The sequence below is a fragment of the Sminthopsis crassicaudata genome, chromosome 2 (assembly GCF_048593235.1).
Source record: "Sminthopsis crassicaudata isolate SCR6 chromosome 2, ASM4859323v1, whole genome shotgun sequence".
NCBI lineage: Eukaryota > Metazoa > Chordata > Mammalia > Dasyuromorphia > Dasyuridae > Sminthopsis > Sminthopsis crassicaudata.
In genome coordinates this window covers 134,109,951-134,132,544 of record NC_133618.1, presented here as the reverse complement: position 1 = coordinate 134,132,544, position 22,594 = coordinate 134,109,951, and the positions used below count along the sequence as shown (strand labels likewise).

At 33.0% G+C, this 22,594-nt stretch overlaps 1 protein-coding gene across 1 annotated transcript in view; it reads right to left on the bottom strand.

Moving 5' to 3' along the window:
* The window catches only part of ADAM2 (ADAM metallopeptidase domain 2), a 98,534-nt gene extending 76,914 nt beyond the window's left edge, over window positions 1–21,620 (bottom strand). The window contains exons 1-3 of the mRNA XM_074287313.1: window positions 21,481–21,620; window positions 9,521–9,600; window positions 2,434–2,489 (exon numbers count right to left, since the gene is read on the bottom strand). Of these exons, the coding sequence (XP_074143414.1) occupies window positions 2,434–2,489; window positions 9,521–9,600; window positions 21,481–21,562 (218 nt within the window). The 5' untranslated portion in view covers window positions 21,563–21,620. The remainder of the gene's footprint in view (window positions 1–2,433; window positions 2,490–9,520; window positions 9,601–21,480) is intronic.
* Window positions 21,621–22,594: the final 974 nt, after the last annotated feature.

Here is a 22,594-nt window from a genome sequence, read left to right as displayed (position 1 = left end):
CCACTGGAAACTATCTCCATTGGATAAGATCATGTTCCATTCAAGTATGTAGTTGATGTCCCTAAAAAGAGATGGACAGATGTGATAAAAAGTTATGCTGCATAACATTTCTAAAAGATAAAATATTGCAGATAAGCATTGTTTAAGCACTATCTGCCAGACACTGTGATAAGCATTGTGGATTGCGATATAGTACAAACAGATATATTTTAATGGGAGAATATACCTAAAACAATATACAAAAGGAGAAGTGAAAAGCAGGTACTATACAATGACATACTGACCAAGTCTGGAGAATGTCTAAGAATGAAGAAAATAGGACATGGCTGGTCTGGGATCCTTCCCAAAATTCTGGTTCCATTTTTGGAACACAAAAGAAGAACTTTTATGTACATATCTAATCCTAACTTCTCTGCTGAGCTCCAGTCTCACATACCCAACTGCCTATTGAGCATCTTAAACCAGGTTCTAGGAGACATCTTAAACTTAACACATCCAAAACTGAATTCATTAGCTTTTCCCCTAAACTCTCCACTATTCCAAACTTCCTTAATACTGTCTGTAACACCATTCCCAGATCCCAATGTTCACAACCTAGAAGTCAGTCCCAGCTTTCTGAATCTACCTATGAAATCTGTTGCCAAGACCTGCTAACTTCACAACATTTCTTACATTTATCTCCTCTCATCTGATACAGCCACCACATTACTAACTGGATTCACTAACTTATCCCTGGGCTATTACAGTGGTCTGCTGGTTAGTTTCCCTAAAACATTTATCCTACCCCAGTCCATCCTCTACTCAGCTGTCAAAGTGATCTTCCTAAGCATTTTCTATGTCACATCCACCACTCAATGAAATCCAGTGGCTGCCTGAAACCTTCACGATCAAAATTTCTTTCACATGCTGAAAGCCCTTTATAACCTGTTGTAATTTATTCAGTCATTTAAGCACTCATATTTGACTCTTTATGATCCTATGGAATTTTTTTTGTCTTAAGAATCATTAGGTTATCTGAAGGCTAAGACCAAAAAATAATAATAATAATAGCCTAGACAACATATTTCAAGAAATTATGAAAGAAAACTTTCCAAACTTTTAGAAAAAGAAGCAAAATGAAAATCTGAAAAATCCACCATCTCCTAAAAGAACCCCCAAGTTAAACATCATTGCCAAAATCTATAGCTTCCATGTCAAAAAAAAATTATTCATGTACTAATAAAGGAGTTCAAGTAATAAACTATGGTCAAGATCACACAAGACTTGCAAGATATTGTTATAAAGTGTCAGAGAACTCCATATATGCCTTTCAAGCCTAGATAAAATTTTTAAAATGAACACAAAAGAAATTAAATATCTGAATAGAATTTTATAAATATTCAGTATGACTCTGATGATACATATTTCTCAACTATATGTCGGATCTTTTAAAAATGGCCATGTATTTGACATAAAAGCTCCACAAGCAAATTCATTAGAGCAAAAATGTTACTGATAAGGATATAATAAACATTATATGCAATAAAGGATTATTAAAGGAAATACAAATAATTTCAGATTAATCAACTTAACTTTAAGTGATTAGTGAGTTAAAAATCAATCATAAAACATTGGATAATTTCACTGAAGATTATGGGGAAAAAAGATAAATTACAAAAGATCTCAGGAAGACAAAAACAAGGTAAGGCATTTATGAATAAATATTGCAAAACAAATGCAAAACAGAGGACCGTGTGGACTGTGAGAATATAGAACAATAATATACTGTTTCTGAATGGTTAAAAGAGAAACGAGAATTATAAGAGAAAAATTTTATGTCCTGCACAGCAAAAATAATGAACAAGAATAGGAAAAATATTGAATCTGCAATAGCAAGCTTCACTAAAGAAATTAAAGAAAGAAAAATAGATTGGGAATATAAATAAATAGAAGTGTAGGACAATCTAAGAAAAGATAAATTTTTAAAAATTAAAAGAAAATATGCACAGTATATAAGCAAAACAGATGGGTCTTAAAGACAAGATTTGTAAAGAAAACCTAAGTTATCATAAGAATCCAGGACAAAAAATATAAGCACCACAATGTAAAAAATAATAAAGAGAATTGCCTAGAACTTTGTTAACCTCATATAACAAGAGTTTCAGAAGAGAAAATCTACCTCTTGATGTGTCTCCATATATTTTTTCATTAAATATTTGATATTTTTCTATGTAAACCTGGTTCAAATATCTGTTAAAGATAATATATTTTAAATTTTCAAATTTCATGTTCTCAAAAAGGCAGAAACCTGAGAGGTAAGGGGAATCCAAAGCAATAAAAAGGAAATGTTATCAATCTAGCAAATTTTAAAATCAAATTTTAATGTGCAAAATGAAGTTTAATTAATGGATATGCCCAATAGGAATATGAGGTACAAATAAATTAGTCACCTACTTTTGTTTTAGGAGTAAAATATATGGCTTCTCTTCTATTGTAATATTGTAAGATACCTGTCATAAGAGCAAATAAAAACAAATGAGAGCAATTTTAATCATTTTTAAATTAGTAATACTTATTACTTTTGGCAAAAAGTATAAAATATATTTCCTAAATGGAAACATTAAATTTGGTACTAAGTATGTTGACTGTAATGAAGGTGAACCTAGAATGATTTTTTAATATGATAACAACAAAAAAAAAAATCCAAAAAATATCCTCTTATTTAGTAATTAAAATTTATTATCATATAATTTGTAGCCTACATACCAACTGAGATAAATGTCACAGAATTTAAATATGGGTTAAAATCTTATGGCCACTCATCTACAGCAACTTACAGCAATATTCAATGAAGTCAAGAATTATCTTAATAAGATTTTAATGCCTACATAGAGTCTAAAAATTATAACATTTCCTATAATTGAATCAACTTATTTTAACTTCTAATATCCTGTATACTTCAATTTATGCATAGTAATCAGAAAATAAGGCACTTCATTTGATTTAATATTTGGGTTAACTAAATAAATCTATAGAGATTTTTTTCAATTTTTCAAAGGATTACAATACAGAAAAATATAATTAAAACTATAAGAATGTAATTTAATTTTTGATCATGTATAAACCTAGAAAGATTAGACTAAACACTAGAGTATAATCTATAAACTGGATTTTTAAAAATAAATGGTATTGAATTTTTTGTTTTATATTACTAATATTCTTCATTAATATCTCTCTCCATATCCTATCCAATCTCCACAGAATCATTTCTTATAACAAAGAATGAAAAAAGAGGAAGAAAACAATTCTAAAACAATATGTCCAAAAGTCTGACATTAAGAGTGGTGTTCTATTGGCATAGTGCCCTGCCTCTTCAACAAAGCAAGGAAAAATAGTTTCTCATAGCTCTTCTTTGATCATTATAATTTTGTAATATTCAACTGTTTAGGTGCATATGTTGTTCTTTATTTATATTGCTGAAGCCATTTTGTATATTGTTTTCCTGGTTTTAACTACTGTATTCTGGATAAATCTGTTATTATGAATAACATAATAAAATTGACATAAAAAAGCCTTCACAAGCAAATGCATAAGAACAAAACTGTTTCTGCTAAGGACACAATAAACATTATATTCAATAAAGGGTATTAAAGAAAACATTAATCAACCTAATCAATCTAACCCTAAGAGATCATGGGTTAGAAATCAATCATAAAACTTCAGATAATTTCATTAAATATTAATGGGGAGAAAAGACAAATTACAAAAGATCCAAGAAATCAAAAACAAAGTAAGGCATCTATGAATAAATACTTCAAAACAAATGAAAGATTTTAATGAGACAGAGGATTCTCTGGACTATGAGAACATGAACAATAATCTACTATTTCTGAATGGTTTAAAAGAGAAATGAGAATTACAAGAGAAGAATTTTATGAACTGCACAGCAAAAATAATGAATAGAATAGAAAAACTTGGATCTACAATAGCAAACTTCACCAAAGAAACAAAAAAAAAAAAAAAAGGAAAAGAAAAGAAAACCAGATTGGGACTATAAATAAAGAGAAGTGAAGGACAATCTACAAGAAGAGAAACAAAAAACCAAGAACATTAAAAGAAAAATATGCTCACTAGTCAAGCAAAACATGTGGATCTTAAAGACATGTGTAGAGAAAACCTAAGGATCATAAGTTTCCTAGAAGAACACAACGGGACAAAAAAACTAAGCACCATAATGGTATCATCCATGAGAGAGACAACATGTAAATAACCAGGCTCATAGAAAAGGAAGGCACTTGAATTTGGAGAGATGGTTTGAAGAAGAAAGGAAACAAAATCTGAGACTTCAAGGAAGGCAGGGAAATCAAGAAGTATTTAATAGATATTGGAAAATGAGAGATTGGAACTCATAAGAGAAACTAAACCTGGATGTGTAGATCTGGTAGTCATCAAAGAAATAATAAAAGAGACCATTCATCCTGATGAAATCACCAAATGAGTATGAAGAAAAGAGAGTCTACAACAGAAATCTAGGATGGAACACCACAGGAAAAGGAATTTCTCCCATCCACCTCTTTTCCTCCTTATTTACATGTTAATGAATGGAACTGAAACTCATCAAATACATGTGCAGAAGACCTGTGACCTATTTGATCTACAAATCCCCTGTAGTACTGTGGTTAAAGCAGAAAATGAAGCAAACTTCAAGTCAATTATTGAACAAGGATGAGAAGGAGACTAGCTGAAGTTGAAATCTTGGTGGAACACAAGGAAATAAAAACCGTAACTGGTACTTGGGCAAAGCATAGATCCCTAAACATAATACCTCTCTAGATTGGCAAGAATAACAGCATTTAGACTCTAGGGGAAAAAAAAGTCATCCTAGACACACTCAGTCTATTCAATTGTATAACTACTAACCAGTCTCAGCACAAAATTACAATCCAAGAACTGAAGCTGAAAATGAGTAAATATAAGATATATCTGAACAACATACAAGCAATCCTCCCCTCTCCTAGATACATCTGAATCATCAACAAATTTGATAAACATGCCTTCTATGGTTTCAATGTTGACATTTTGTTTTGTTTTTAATGTTGAACAGCACAGAAGTGAAGGCATTTCTCTTGAGACTTTCATTGTACAACTTCCTCCAAGTTGAGACAGATCTATTAATTATCTTTGTATTCGATCATTTGACCAATTCTGAATCAACATAACTGTATTATTATCCTGTCTTTTAACTCTTTATCTTATCCATTAACTTAGCTTGAGAAATCTTGTTAAATGTGTTTGAAATCTAAGTACAATAGAGCTAAAGCATTCCCTATATCTTTCAGTGCATTTATTTGCAATGTACAAATAAATAAATAAATAAATAAAATAAGGTTAGTCTGGAATATTCTGTTCTCAAGGGAGATATTTTTAGATTTCAGTGATTTCTGCTTTCCTAAGTAATCTCAAACATTTATTTAAGTAAGTATTCCTCAATTGTCCAGAAATGAAAGTCTACTTCACTGATTTATAGTTTGCAGATTATCATAATCTACTCTTTTTAAAAACTTGGAGAATTTATCCTCCTGCAATTCTGAGGCATCTATTCTGTTCCCTTAAGACCCACTAATCATTACTAGCAATAGAATCTCAGATGTCACATTTACCAGTGTTTTTTTTTGTTTGTTTGTTTTGGTTTCATTTCATTGCTGCAAAGATGTACAACACCTTGCAAGACCTTATAACTTAAATTCACTGAGGGCAATCAAATGCAGTTTATCACTAATCTTGGATTTCCGCTCATTGTTTATCATGTTCATTCTGTTTCCATTACAAAAAAAAATTCTCTTTGGAAGAAATATTCATCATATGCTTAATAATCACAGATCCCTGGAGGATGGATATCATGATAATTAATAGTTAACTAAACCAACTCCTTAATCTTCCTGATAAGTAACTGAGAATCAAGGAGATTGTTCTTTGCCCTTGATCACAAGCAGTTAAAGAGTCAAGCTAGAAATCTGAATTGAGATCCTCTGATTCTTCTTACTTTAAATATAGCACTCTTTCCATGGTACCACTATTAATTGCTTCTTTTCCCACCCATAGCTGGCAAATCCCTACTTCTAGCTTCTTTCTCTCCATAATTCAGAGTTATACCCTCTTCTACTCTGTACTCTCTAATTTCCATCCACTTCAGTTGTCCTTCCAAAATCCCTACCTTGCTTGGTCTTTCCAGATTACAATTTGAAATTTTCTCTCTATTATAAGCAGGTTCCACTTTTACTTATACCTCATCTCAGTATTTCATATTTGTTTTCACTCACAGAAACCTAAAACCTTCCATAAAACAATAAGTAAAGCACTACAGTGTGAATTGATTATTTGCTCCTTATTGAAAAAATTAGATGATCATTAATCTTCCTTTTTCAATACCTCAGAACCTGCCTACATATCTCCTTGTTTTCTTTGAACCACTATTTAGAAAAAGATACCCTTTCTCTGTCAGCAGCAATGTTTCTGCTTGAGTCTCAGCTTCCCATTCCCTTCTCAACTCTTTCAGGAGGGAGTTTTACCACAATGACGATCCCTGTTCTTTTATCTTCACATTCTCCCCATCTATTAGTTCACTTCCCAAAGCCTATAAATATATTCAGATTTTCTATCTTAAAGATATATCTTGACTCTACCACCCCCCCAAAAATAAAATTATCTTCTATATCTCTAAAAAAGAGAATTATATGCTTTCTCAAATTTCTCACTGCATTATTTTTCAATTTACTACCTCATTCAAACTACTTTCTTAACTGTTAAAGTCCAAAGGCCTGATGTAAAGCAAAAATCACAATAAAATAAGTCACATTAATTTTCTGGTTTCCAGATACTTGTAAAAGTTATGTTTATTTACAATATGTTTAGAAGAACTGCATATGTTTAACCTATATCCGATTGCTTGCTGTCTTGAGAAGGGAGGAGGGGAAGGAACAGAAAAAAAAAAATGTAATGTAAGATTTTGCAAAAATGAATGTTGAAAACTATCTTTGCATGTATTTGGAAAAATAAAATACTATTAAACACTATATATATGTATATAAGCTTTATCAACCCATGAACAATAAATATTACTCCAATTATTTGTCTGAACTTACTTATAAAAATGTCTTTCATTTGGCAGGTATACTCTCAGGTATTTTATATTGTCTAGTTATTTTAAATGATCTAAGCAATAATGAATAATACTGGTGATAAATAGCGTGGTTTCCCTTTTTTTCCTCTTTTAATTAAATCTATTTTAACTTTATTTTTGTCTGAAACTATGTTTACTACCTCTGCTTTTTTATATAATAAATTATACTTCAGTCCTTTATCTTTATGTATATCTCATTTTTATTGTGTTACCTGAAATCAAAAAAAATTGTTGAATTCAAATTCTACTTTGATATTTCTGTTTATGAATGAATTCATCCCATTTACATTCTAAGCTAAATTTCTTATGTAATTCCCTTTTGTCTCTTTTTCTTCACTATCCTCTTTTAATTTACTTCTCCCCATTATTTTGCCAAAAAAAACTTACCTATGATATTCCTGTCTTAAGTTTTTTTTTTTTTCTAGGATCTCTTCCAGGTGGTAATAAATGGATTTTGTTTAGTTTATTTTCTATTTCTGTTTTGCCTTTTTGACTTCAGGGCAATTTTCCTTGATAATTTTTTTTTTGTAATATAGATTATATGAAGATTCTTTTTTTGGTCATATCTTTCAGGCAAATTAATTATTCTTATATTGTCTCTCCTCAATCTTTTCTCCAGATCAGTTGTTTTTCTGATGAGACATTTTACTTGTTTGTTCTTTTGATTTTGTTTTATCTTTTCTTGGTATTTTATGTCAGCTTACAAGGAATTATTTCAAATTTTTAATTCTCTATTTCTAGTTGGTTGATGTTCTTTTCACAATTTTCTTGAATTGTTTTTTTTTTTTCTAATTTTTCCTCAATCTCTTCTATCTGATCTATAAAACTTTTAAAATTTCTCCAAAAACTCTTTCTGGGCTTGGGATTATTTGACACTTCTCATTAAAAAGGTGTGAATTTTTATTTGCATTCTCCTCCTCTAAACATGAAATAGAACTTCTCTATCCTCATACTAGCTGTCTATGCTTTGACTCTTTTTCCTTTGTTTACAAATTTTTATTGTTATTTTGTTTTGTTTTTAACAGTTTTTAATATAAGCAAGTTCTAGTCCTGAAGTATGAAGATGATGACCCAAGTCTTGGGTCTTTGTTACTATTATTTTCTGGACTCTGTCCTGAAGCCCCACTTTGGGTACTCCTTTCCATCCCAGCTATGCAAACGAAATGCTCTTGCTCCCTGTGGCCTTTCTGGTGACTACAAATTCTCCTTTCTGCCCTAGAACTGAAATCATAGATTTTACTCTGCCCAGAGCTGCAAGTGTCCCTCCCCTCTGCTATACACTCACCATGTCTATACTAACTCCTTCTTCTAGAATGGGTCAGCTGTGCTTGGCAGCCTTCCTCAGTGGAAAGTCCTTCTATCTTCTTCTAAACTATCAAACTTCCACATTTTTTATGAAATGAAAGTCCCTGAGGCTAAGGTTGACTCCCAAGTCCAGTTGATCCCAGGAAGTCAGCCTAAAGATGTTTTACAATCCATTCTGGTCAAACCTTTGTCCCAGAATAAGTCTTTCCTGGGGTCTTCCCAAGTTGTTTTAGGAGGACATTTCTTGCCCCAACTCCTGTTTATTTCTGCTGCTCTATGTTATCTTTGAGGTGATGTTCTCTATGGTTTTATGGAGGAAATTTGGAGAGCTCAAAGTTTTTTGACTTATTCTGCCATCTCAGAATTCTCTCTGATTAATTAATTTAACTGATTTTTAAAATAACTCAATAAGGCTTGCCTGTCAAAGCCAACCCTATTCAGAAATCTATACATTTATAAATTGCTCATCATTTTGTCTTTTTAATATAATTTTCAACAATATGGTTTGGAGTTACTAAGTTTAATAATTTATTAAAGAAGGGTTTTGTTTTTTTACTAATGAGTAAAAAAAAAAAAAAGTCAAGCTTCATTTGAACCACCTGCTATTATCCTAATAACAGGTTGTTATTAATTACATGTAAAGTACCCAAGAGAAAATAATTAGAATCTTGAATAAAAGAATGGAAAACCTCAAATACATAGTAATAACAAAAATATTATTTCATTTGAATTTCAGTTTTCTTGCAACTATCTGTTAAGTAGACTAATCAGTCACAATATAGTATTCCTATTATTCTTTTACTCATAAGGGAAAACCATTCTGATCATTAAACTTTCTCATTCTTTAGATTCTGGACAAACTGCATACCAATTTTTCAATTACTAAATTATCCTAAAAGAATATATTTTATAATGTCTTGAGGTTTTTTAATAGTTTCAATAAATAAGTTGACCTAACTTTACTTAATTACCAAGTTTCTCTGATGCAAAACAAAAAATATAAGCAACTCATAAAATATGATTCTATAAATTATAATAATTTCATTGCTTAATTACATATTTCGGTTCCAAAAATTCACTTGAAGGTGATGAGATCTTTAGTGGAACTGTGACTGATAGAAATGCTTGATGAGAACCTAAAAGAAGTTTAAAAAAAAAGTGTTACTTTTTTGGTACGATACAATGAAAAAAGGATAAATAGCTTCAAATTAGGAAAGATTTGGTTCAAATTCCACCTTTGTCTTATACTGGCTGTGGGCAAGTCACTTAGAGCTGGCACTTTAGGCAACTCTCTTAAGACTAAAAGTTGCAAAGAAGGTACTGATCAACTCTGGAGATAAATCAACTCATGAAGAAGCTTCCTATACCAGTGAAACCATAGATTTGGGTTCTAACCCTACTTGTATGATAATTTGTTCAACAAACAATAATTCTGCATTTTTCTTTAATTTTTCTAAAATCTAATTTCAGAATTAAATTAGCTTGGCTTTGTTTTATGGAGGTGGAGAAGAGCAAGGATGATCTAGACCTATTTTTTTCAATTTCATTGGTGCAGGGAACTGTGCATAAAATAGCTTCCTCCACCAAAGCCCAGTTATAATTATGTTAGTTTAGTTGTAGAGATTAAAAGACTTGCCCAACATCATCCCATATGTGAGAAAGGCAGAACTTGAACTCAGATCCTCTTGGATTGATGGAGAGATTCGATCTCAGCAAGTTATTTTACCAATCTGGGCCTCAATTACTTTATTTCTAAAATGAGTTTAGACTAGATGATCTCTTATTTCTTTCCAACTCTGAAATTGTTATTATTGCAGTCTTTTTTTTAGCCTTTCTAAGACCTGCTTTTCTTCTTAAATATATGCTTGTAAAATAAAAACTTTCTTTCCCTTCTGTACTTTTTATTTCAAACAATTTATTTCCATTAAGTAATGTACTCTATTGTCTTAAATATTTTCCTCTATGATTAGATGCAAAATATGCATAATTTTACAAGGAAAATGACATATACATTTTTACAATGAGGTTATGAGCGTTGGGTTTTCTCAAATTATTTTGTTGTTTTCTGCAAACATCAGAAACCTTAAAAGAATACTCTGCTTAGTTTATAAAATGTATTAAGCTATTCCCAAAAGCAACAACTAGCTGGACTTTTCACACTGTGAAATTCCAAAGAAATACTGGATGCTTTTTTTTCTTCTAAGGGGGGCTTAGGGAAAAGGGCTCTAACCCTTCATCCCAAAATACATCTTTATTTTATACATCATAGTTATTTATATAACTAAAAGTTAGCATTTCTTTCAATTATCTTAATATATTATTCTAAAAGTAGATCTAAAGTTTCTATCCAACCATCCAAAATATCAACCATCCAAAAAGTATGTAATTTTTTAAAAAATCAGAAACTCTGTTCTAATGGATCTCCTAGCACTTAACTTGACCATAGGTCTTTTGCTGGACTAAGCTTTGCCACGGGATTAACTGCTGACACATTACCAAAGCTCCATCTGCCAGATATTGTGAGAACTGGATTTCCTGGCCCCCAAGAGCCAGCACTACCTAGGTCTAATTCCTATTCCTATGCCAACAAAAAGCCTTATCACTGGCCTGAGATCAGGCACTCTGGCCCACCTCTCACCCCATTCTGAGGCATGAACATGCTGCTGCTGCCAAGGCTTGTTCCCCTTATGTCATGATCAACCTTTTCTACCTTCTGTGGGTCTGGACTCTACTCAACTGATACAGATTCCATGTTGCCCCATTATCCCAGGGCTGAGCACTGTCACAACTGTAAATCTGGCCAGGCAGCCCCTGCTGTCCTGTGCTAGGGTGGGGTGCTGCCAATGGCATCACTGCTCCAAGGTGGAGCCCTATGATGACTATTGAGGCAGGGCCTGAGCACTGCTCCTTTACCCCACTCCTACCTTTAAGTCAGCTTCTAGAGCTGAGATTTCTTCATTAATCAAAATATTGTCCTTCCTTTTTTCTCTATGATACATAACTCCAGAACTTATTCTGTCCTTCATTGGGAATTACAATCCCTATACAATTTAGTACTTTCTCAGATCATCTACTCTGGCTACACTCTTCTCTTTCCAATCTTGGTATCATGTTTGACAAGTTTTTCAACTTGAAGCTATTCTCTACTCTCATTTTTTTCCAATTACAAGTCAAGACAATCTTCAGCATTCATTTTAAAAAGATTTTGAGTTCTAGATTTTTCTCCCTCCCTTATTCCCTTCCCCTCTTCTTAAAATGGTAAGCACTTTGATATAAGTTATACATGTGCTAACATTGTAAGACATTTCATTAGTCACAGTTGTGAGAAAAACAGATCAAAAAGAAAATAATACATGGAAAAAATAAAGGGAAAAAGTATTCTTCAATATGCATTCAGAGTTCAGTTCTTTATCTGGATGTGAATAGCATTTTACTTCATAAGTCCTTCATAATTGTCTTGAATCATTGTGTTGCTAAGAAGAGCAGTCGTTCATAGCTGAATATCATACCATGTTGCTGATACTATGGTACAAAGTTTTCCTTCTTCTGCTCATTTTGCTTTGCATCAAAGTCTTTCTGAAATCTGCCTGTTCATCACTTCTTATTACAAATTATATTCACATACCACAACTTGTTCAATCATTGTCTAATTGATGTATATTCACCCAACTTCCAATATTTTGCCACCACAAAAAGGGCTGCTATAAATAATTTTGCATGTGTAGGTCCCTTTCCCTTTTTTATGATCTTTTTAGATATAGATCTAATAGTAATATTGCTGGGTCAAAGAAGGTTCATAATTTGGCTGCTCTTTGCTCTCCAGAATAGTTGGATCCATTCACAATTCTACCAATAATGTATTAGTGTCCCAATGTCCCAATTTCCTCACATCCTCTCCAAGATTTATTGCTTTCCTTTTCTGTCATATTAGCCAATCTGATAAGTGTGAGATGGTACCTTGAGTTGCTTTAATTTGGAATTTATCCAATCAGACATGATTTAGAACATTTCTTCAGATGCCTATAAATATGCCTTTTTTGGTTTCTTCAATCAAAAATTGCCTAGTTATATCCTTTGACCATTTATCAATTATAAATTTGACTCAGTTCTATATTTGAGAATTGAGGCCCTTATCAGAGATACTTGCTTTAAAGATTATTTCCCAAATTTCTACTTTCCTTCTAATCTTGGTTATATTAGTTTTGTTTGTGCAAAAGCTTTTTAATATAACCAAAATTACCTATTTTACATTTAAACAATGCTCTATCTTTTGCTTAATTATTAACATTTCCTTTTTTTCTTTAAGAATCTGAGTGCTACATTAGATTTAACATACATTTTAACATTTATAACATATATTGGATTGCTTGCCATCTAGGGAAGAGAATGGAAGGAAGGAGGGGAAAATCTGAAATCCAAGGCTATGCAAAGGTCAATGCTGAAAAATTATTCGTGAATGATTTCAGAAAGGCTTGGAGAGACTTACATGAACTGATGCTGAGTGAAATAAGCAGGAGCAGGAGATCATTATATACTTCAACAACAATACTGTATGATGATCAATTCTGATGGACGTGGCCCTCTTCAACAATGAGATGAACCAAATCAGTTCCATTTGTTCAATAATGAATAGAACCAGCTACACCCAGTGAAAGAACTCTGGAAGATGACTAGGAACCACTACATAGAATTCTCAATCCCTCTATTTTTGCCTTCCTGCATTTTTTATTTCCTTCACAGGTTAATTGTACACTATTTCAAAGTCCAATTCTTTTTGTACAGCAAAATAATTGTATGGACATGTATACATATATTGTATTTAACTTTACTTCAACATATTTAAGATTTATTAGTCAACCTAATGGGGGGGAGAGGGTGGGGAGAAGGAGGGAAAAATTGGTACAAAAGGTTTTGCAACTGTCAATGCTGAAAAATTGCCCATGCATATATTTTGTAAATAAAAAGCTATAATAAAAAAGAAAAAATTTTTGTGCATATGTTCTGAAAATAAAAAGCTTAAAAAAAAAAAGAATTTGAGTGCTATGGTTCACCTGTATTGGATTACTTGCTGTCTAGAAGAGGAGTAAGGGGAAGGCAGGGAGAAAAATATGGAACCTAAGTTTTTGCAGGGGTGAATGTTGAAAACTATCTTTGCATGTATTTTGAAAATAAAAAGCCATTATTAAATTTTTTTAAGAATTTAGATGCTATAGTATGACAAATGTGGAAATATGTTTAAAAGGATTGCACATATTTAATCTATATCATATGGCTTGCTGTCTTGGAGAAGGGAGAGGCAAGGGAGAGAGGAAGAAAAATTTGGAATGCAAAGTCTTAGAAAAATGAATGTTGAAAACTATCTTTACATGTTTTGGAAAAAATAAAATATTGAGGGGCAAAAAAGAATAGGATGCTAAACCACTTGGTGCATATAGTTTTTATTTATTTTCTCTTTTTCCTTGCCTAATAGTTCTATAATTTGGCTATAATGTTCCTTGGAGTTTTTATTTGGGGATCTATTTCCTGAGGTCACTGATGAATTCTTTCAGTGCCTCTGGTTTCAGGATATCAGGACAGTTTTTATAATAACTTTGTTGAAAAATACTTTCCAAGTCTTCCTTTTGATTATTGTCTGGTATTTCTGACACTGCCTCTTTTAGACCTATTTTCCAGGACATTGTTTTTCCAATGAAGTATTTTACAATTTCTTCTCTTTTGATTTATTTGATTCTTAATATCTCAGAAAGTCATCAACTTGGCACTTGTCTAATTCTAACTTTTAAGGAGTTGTTTTACTCAATTAGTTTTTGTATTTCTTCTTCCATTTAGCCAATTTTATTTTTTAAAGGTTTTTTTATATAATTTTTACCGTTGCTTTCTTTTTCCAAATTGTTGACTTTTCCCCCCATAATTCTCTTATATTACTCATTTCTTTTCCCAGTCTTTCTTCTGCCTCTCTTAAATGACTTTTAAGCTCTTCTCTAAATTCTTCCATGAGTTTCCTATGCTGGAGATCACTTCCCCTTTTATTATGAGGTTTTGTTAAAAGTTAAAAGTTTTGACAGTGCTGAGTTTGTGTCTTGATCTTTACTGTCACCATATTAACTTTCTATTATCAGATTCTTTTTTGGTTTTTTGCTCACCTTTTTGAACCTTTTTCCTTTCTTTTAAATTTGATTTCTGTTCCTGGGTGGAAGGGGCACTGTCTCAAGTTTATTGTGCCAGAGGCTACAACTCTGGTTGTTTATGTGGTGCTGATGTTGCTCTGAGAAAGTGCTGCACTGAAATGGAAGCATGATGGTGGCTGGTGTTGTGGGCAGCTTAACCGGTGTTAAATCAGGGGCCGAGTGCTGGTGTCTGGCATGTGCTGAGATGAGTAGAATGTGTCTACATTTCCCAGGGGCTACACTGAAGCATGTGGTGGTCAGGTGACTTGCCATGCTGAAATACATGGTGACTCTCCGAGCTGCCCATTCCCCTAGCTATGCTGAGGTACTTCATGCCACATGTCTCAGGAAAGCCAGATGAATGGATACTGTCCAACTCTGAAAATCTTTATATGCTTCAGTGTAGCCCTTAGCAAACAGGCAACCTCCAGCAGCCATACTTCTTCATGTTCTGTATAAAATCTGTTCCATTGATCACTTCTCAAAAAGCTGTACCAAACAGTTTTGATAATTGCCACTTTTGCTATATAGTGCTATTAGGCCCCATTATTAAAATTATTTTTCTTGAGATTTTTCAGTTTCTATTTCTCCAGATGAGTCTCACTTTTTTCCCCCTAATTATTATAAAGTAATTATCTCATAGTTTTATTGGTTATTGCTGTTCAGTTATTTCAGTTAGGTTCAACTCTGCATTATCCCATTTGAGGTTTTCTTAACAAAGAGATTGGAGTGGTTTGCCATTTCTTTTTTAGCTCATTTTACAGATAAAAAAACTGAGGCAAACAGGGTTAAGTGACTTGCCCAGGATCATATAGCCAATTAAGTATCTGAGGCCAGATTTGAACTCAGGAAGATGATCTTTCTGACTTCAGAACTGGTGCTCTATCCACTGTGTGACCTAGATGCCTAACTTGATTGGTACAGAACTATTGTCATTACATTATATTGGCTCTGCCAACCTATAAGCAATTAATATTTAATGACTTAGGTTTATCTTTATTTAAATAAAGTTTTATAATTGTATTAATATAGATCCCATATATGTCTTGTTAAGTAGGTTAAATATTACCCAAGAGATTATAGGAATACATCACAAAGATTTAATCTAAAACTTTTGCATCAATGTTAATTAAAGATATTGGGTTGCAGTTTCTTTGTTTCAATTCCTTCTGGTTTATCTAGACTATATTTGTATCATAGAAATAATTTTAAGAACCTTTTTTCTATTTTTTACATAAAAATTATACTATTGGAAATTTTCTTTGACCACTTGATAGAATTCATTTGTAAATTCACCTGGTCATTAGTACTTGGATGGAAAGAGAAGTGACTTATGAATTTTTCAATTTCTTTTTCTCAGATTGAATTAAAATTTTTAATTTTTGCCATTAAAATCTGTTGTTTTATGTATAATTATTCATGTCTTTCACTTAAACTGTCAATATCATTAGCATATAATTAGGAAATAATGTCTATGTTTTATTTCTTATTCTTTCATTTTTGATAGTGAGAATTTATTTTTTCTATTTTTATCATCTTTGCATTATAAAGAAATTTATTAGGACCCTTTCTTTTCCTTTGTTTTCAAACAACTTTAGTAGTATGAAATTAATTAATCTTTGAATATTTGATAGAATTCACTTATAAATGAATCTGGTCCTGGGAGTTTTGTTCCTGTAGAAGTTCATTTGTGGCTTGTTCAATTTGTTTTTATGATTCCTTTTTTTATTATGGGCATTCCATATTCTTAAAATATTTATTTTCACTTACTAGTTTTACAAAATCTTGCAGAACTGAATGTTAAAAACTATCTTGTATTTGGAAAAATAAAATTCTACTAATAATAATGATAATTTGCTAGTTTTATTGGCATACAATTGGGCAAAAGAATTTCTAGTACTCTATTTATTTCATTTTTAATCCTGATGATTTTTTCCATATTTAAAAAATAATTATCTAATGATTGATTAATTCTCTAAAGAAGTTTTATTAATTCAAAAAGGTTTTTCTTTCAGTGGATTGATCTCTTCATCAAAATCCAGAATTTCCTTTGTTTCATTTTTTTCAAATATTGTGTTCTTTCCCCAAAAGCTTGAACATATGGATTTATCATACACTACAATAATACATGCATTTATTTTTTATATAGTGTGCCTAATATGTTCTACTGATCCACCACTCTTTTTCTTAGTCACTACCAGACTGTTTTGATGTCAACCACTTTATAATATAGCTTGAAATCTAGAAATGCTAGGCTGCCTTTCTTAATATTTTTCCATCAATTCCCTTAATATTCTTTAATTTTTTGTTCTAGAATAATTTTGTTACTATTTTTCTAGCTCTATAAAATAATTCTTTGGTACTTTGACTTATATGACACTCCAACATTTATCATTATCTTTTCCTGTCATCTTAGCCAATCTGAGAGTTGTGAGGTGAAAACTCAAGAATTATCTTAATTTACATTTTTCTAATCAAAAGTGACTAAAAGAATTTTATATGACTATTAATGGCTTTAATTTCTTCATTTGAAAATTGTTCATATTCTTTGACTATTTATCAATTGAGCAATGATTTGTATTCTTATAAATTTGAGTCAGTTCTCTATATAGTTTAGAAATGAGGTCTTATCAAAAATATTGGCTGTAAAAATTGTTTCCTAGCTTTTTACTTCCCTTCTAATGTTGGCTGCATTGGTTTTGTTTTTGCAAAAAAAAAAAAATAATAATAATGCAAGCAAAATTATCCATTTTGCATTTCATAATGTTTTCTAGGTGTTCTTTGGTCATAAATTCCTCCCTTCTCCAAAGACCTGGTAAGTAAACTATCCCTTCATGTTAAGGGGCAGGTCAATTCTCCGAGAGCCTCCACAGCTGTGGATCATAGCATCTGAAGGAGTTGCAGGGCAGCATTTGCTGACACAGATGTTGCAGACTGGGAATGAAATAAATTGGAGGCAGAGGGAAGAGGAGAAACACAACGGTCTCTCAATCTCCTTGTATCATCCTCTCACATGAGATCCATTCTACAGATCTGGGTTGGATCTCCAGCAGCCAGTCAGGTGTCTCCCATGACACAACACCTTAGTCTTCTAATTTGCTTTTAATATCACCCTTTATGTCTAAATCATGAACCCATTTTGACCTTATCTTGCAAATATTAGATGTTAGTCAATGATTAGATTCTGTCTTACTATTTTCCAATTTTTTCAGCAATTTTTGTCAAATAGTTTTTCCTCATACTAGAAATGGGAGTCTTTGGGCTTATCAAACACTAGATTCCTATAATTGTTGACTTCCTATTCCACTGATCCACCACTCTATTTCTTCTCCAATATCAAATGGTTTTGATGACTGACTCTTTATAGTAATTTTAGATCTGTAAAGGTAGAGTACTGTCTTTTGCGGTTTTTTGTTTGTTTTTTTTTCATTAACTCCCTTGATATTCTTGACCTTTTGTTTTTTCAGATGAATTTCTAGGTCCATAAAATGTTTTTGGTGGTTTTTGATATGACACTGAACAAGTAGAATCATTCAGGGAGAATTGAGCAACTGATATTTTTTCAATTCTTTAGATCTGACGTTGTGGGAAAAGAGTTTTTAACTGTGTTCATATAGTTCCTGTGTGTGTCTTGGCAGGTAGATTCTCAAATATTTTTTGAATATCTACATTTTAAATGGGATTCTCTTTCTATCTCTTAGTGCTGGGTTTTGCTGGTAACATACAGAAGTGTCAGTGATTTTTGTGGGTATATTTTATATCCTGCAACTCTGCTGAAGTTGTTAATTGTTTCAAGTAATTTTTAGTTGATACTCTCATATCTGCAAAGAGTGATAGTTTTGTTTCCTCCTTGCATATTCTAATCTCTTCCATTTATTTTTCTACTTTTATTGCTAAAGTAAACATTTTTAATACAATATAGAATAATAATGGTGATAATGGGCATCCTTGTCTCACTCCTGAGCTTATTGAGCATACTTTTAACTTTCCCCATCACAAAATGCTTGCTTATAATTTTAAGGAAAACTTCATTTATTCCTATCTTCTCTGGTGTTAATAGAAATGGGTGCTGTATTTCATCGAATGCTTTTTCTATTGAGATAATCATATGATTCCTATTAATTTTGTTATTGATATGGTCAATTATGTCCATAGTTTTCCTGATATTGAACCAGTCTTACCTTCCTGGTATAAATTCCACCTAGTCATTAGTGTATTATTATTTCTTTTTTTTTTTTTTTTCCTGAGGCAATTGGAGTTAAGTTATTTGCCCAGGGTCACACAGCTATGTGTACTCAGTTATGCTGGGTAGGTTATTCTTAGTTGTTATTCCAGCCAATCTGCCTCCCTGAACATAATATTCCAAATCTCTCCACTCCTTTAATGTGGTAGCTATTAAATCTTGTGTTCCTGACTATGGCTCCATGGCATTTGAATGGTTTCCTTCTTATTACTTGAAGTATTTTCTCTTTGACCTTAGAGCTCTGGAATTTGGTTATAATATTACTGGGAGTATTCATTTTGGAATGTCTTTCAGACAATCAGATTCTTTGAATTTCTCTTTTACCCTCTGATTCTTCCTTTTTCACTTCTTTGGATAGGACTGCCATTATGGATTCAAAGTTTTCTATTTTGGGGATTATTTCTATAGCCTTGCCATTTCAGTAAATGCTTTGGATTTGAGTTAACTGTAGAAAGTTAACTTATAGGTGGGTGTCGGTGGGTTAAGAGTTCTATGAGTGTGGAACCTTGGTATACCTTGAAATGTTTGAGATTAGAAACCCAGTGATTTCTGAGTTGGAGAAGTGGATATCCTATAGAAGACAGGATGTAAATATAATCATAATAACAAATTCATCATCATTTTTCTAATCATCAAGATTTTCAAGGAGGAGTTAGCATTTGACCCCTTTTCTCTAATTATACAAACTCCCTTGCCCAGACAATCAAGTTTTGGCTGGTATTTTGTAATAGACTCCTAATTAGTCTCCTTACATCCAGTTCTTTTCTATAATCCATCCTCTACTCACTTGAAAAAATTATATTTTTAAAGCACTGACTTCTCTGCTTGAAGAACTTCAATGGCTTGCCACCATCTTGTGATAAAATACAAACTCCTCTTTCAACTATGGTTTCTATCTATATTGCTGATTTACTTTACCTTACCTACCCTACCCCTATTATTCAGGCAAATTGGCTTATATAATATTCCATCTCCATACTTCATGCTTTTTCCCAGACCATCACACATGCCTGAATGCTTTTCCTTTTCACCCCCACTTCTTGATACTCCCCAAGCTCTGTTCAAGGTTCAGATCAAATATTTCTTTTACAAAACCACCTTCTTGAGCTTTCCCCACTACCACCTTGTCTGTACTCCATGCTATCCCTAATTGCTATGTATTTTGTGTACCTTGTATTTACTTCTCTATGAACATTTTCTATCTCTTTAGTAAAAATGAAAGTTCCTTCTAGAACTGGAATACGTTAGTTGATATATAAATGTTTATTCATTCATTTACTGCCATAACTTGTCATCCAAGTTCATAGAACCTGAATAAAAGAGAAAGTGATGATGCTAAATTTCTATGCCAAAATAGTAACTGGAGAAGATGTAAAACCCAGTGAGATTTAGTTATATGTCTTTTGTTAGTGGTTTCAGTAGTTATGAGGGCTCCTACAATTCTAGATCATGTGATCCTCTGCTCCTGTGTGTGTGAACCCTTCTGGAGCTCAGTTTCATGATCTGCAAAATAAGGGAAAGGAAGTTGTTGATCTCAAAGGTCCCTAAAAAAGAATTTCTAGGATCAAAGCTCTATAATAAAAGCTCATCACCATGACACAGAAAGAGCTTTATTATAGAAAACTCATCTCTGAAGTAGCATTCGTTGTAATTTTTTATTTTATTCATTATTCAGATATTCTCTTCAAGTACACATTAAGTGCAGCTGTTAAACATCCTTTTTTTCTTTTTCTTTAAAGGAAACGGTGCTTGTCTTAAATAGACTTTTCCAGAACGCATCTATTTCCAGTTTTCCACAGCAGAGCCTTTGGAGAATTTCCCCTTGTTGAGATGGGGGATCATTTCTCTTGGTTATCTCTCTAGCTCCCCCGGGGGGAGCTCATTTACTCTGCTAGTTGTCTGGTACAGTTTCATATGTGTATTTTCTGGTTTCTATTTGCTGCCTGTTTGGCTATATCTATATGTATTCATTATGGAACTAGCTTTTGGTAGGAAAGGAGCCAAGCTCTGGATACATAGCCTGGGGTACTCTTTCCCTATTGAGGGAGTGAATGTAGCTCCAACTCTTCTGGCGAGAATCAAAGTCCCCCTCGGAGAAAAATCAAAGTCCCCCTCGGAGAAAAATAGGAGAGTAGCGCTATCTCCTCTCATGCCCCTTTCAGCTACATCTAGACAAAACCATGTGTCCACATATAACCTACGTGGCCAAAACAGCATAATGCGCCGTCTATACCGCCAACCCTTATACAAAGTACAGAAAAAGCAGACTATGTAACGTCATGATTCCCTCACATACCCCCTATGGGAGGTTTTAAGTCTGTATTAAATGTGTCAGGGCTATTCCCAATTGCTTACTTTTTTAATGAACTCATCCGAATTTCCCTTTGTCCTATGTGTTTGGAGAGGGGAAGGAGGCCGAGGAGAAAAAGGATATTTTTGTTTCATTAAACCCAAACTTTTTTTTTTCTAACTTCATCCTCCTCTCCCCCTTCCCCCCCCCGCAACTCGCCTTGCCACTTATGGGCACTACCTCATCCCAGTCCCCCTCAAAAATGTTGGCCCACCCCTGGGCGGGAGCTGAGCATCCGCAGGGTCACTAAACTTACGGTAGTCTTTAAGCAGGCCAGACAGCAGCAACACGAGAGGAAACATTGCGCATCCTGCAGACGGATCTGAGTAAACCACCATAGCATGCGCTGATGAAGAAAAAAGGTGGCCTCTGGTGGTCTCGGGAGAACACACCTTGTGGGGGAGGGGTGCTCGAGCAGCTGCGCCGGGTGGACTTTGAAACACGCTCCACTTTCCTTAAGTTGTTGGCACGTGAGCAGTTTGGCCCCTCGGAAATTGTTGAGCCCTCGAGCTGAGGTTTTGGGGGTCTTGACCTACAAGGTGCCCAGAGGTTAGGGAATGTCAGAGGAACTGGCGTGCTGAAGCCACTTCCAACAGGTTGAACAAGTTAAATTTTCAGTATGAGCATCAGATAAACCTGACAAATGAGACCTAGATTTTATTGCTTTATTGATTTTCCAGACTTTAAAAAGCGACGAGGACAGTGTTCTACAGATTAAGCTTAAAATATCCCCTATTCTTTTTTTTTACAAGCTTCTTGTTAAATATTTTTCAGCACACCTCTGCAACACCATAATGCCATCGGTTAGACTGTTGATTCATAGATCACCCAACTACAACTCCTTTAATTTATGAGGCCTGAGACCCAGAAAATAAGGGATCTGATTGACCCAAAGAACTAGTATGACTGTCACCCCTCCATTCAGTAAACTACAGGAAGTTGCCACCATCATTATAGCACTTATATAGCATTATATAGCTTTATATATTTATATATTTTTTTATATATATAAATATAATTTATATTAATAATTATAATTATATTTATATTTATATATTTAACCTTTGGAAGGTGCTTTACAAGTATTTCATTTTATCTTCACAGCCACTCTGGGAGGTAGGTAATATTGTTGTGCTAAATTCTCTTTTAATGTGCTGACCCATTTTCCCTAATTGTTCTATTCAGTTACTCTGCCTCAGGTTATAACCATTCCCTCTAAATGTTAGGATAAAGGTCTTATATCTTGGACCTTGGGCTATAGTCATTCCCTCTTAATGTTTGATGGGACAAAGGTCTTTAACCCTTTTAGACATCATTAGAATATCAGGAGCCTCTCCAGTACCTCCCTCCATTGTGCCCGCCTCCATTAT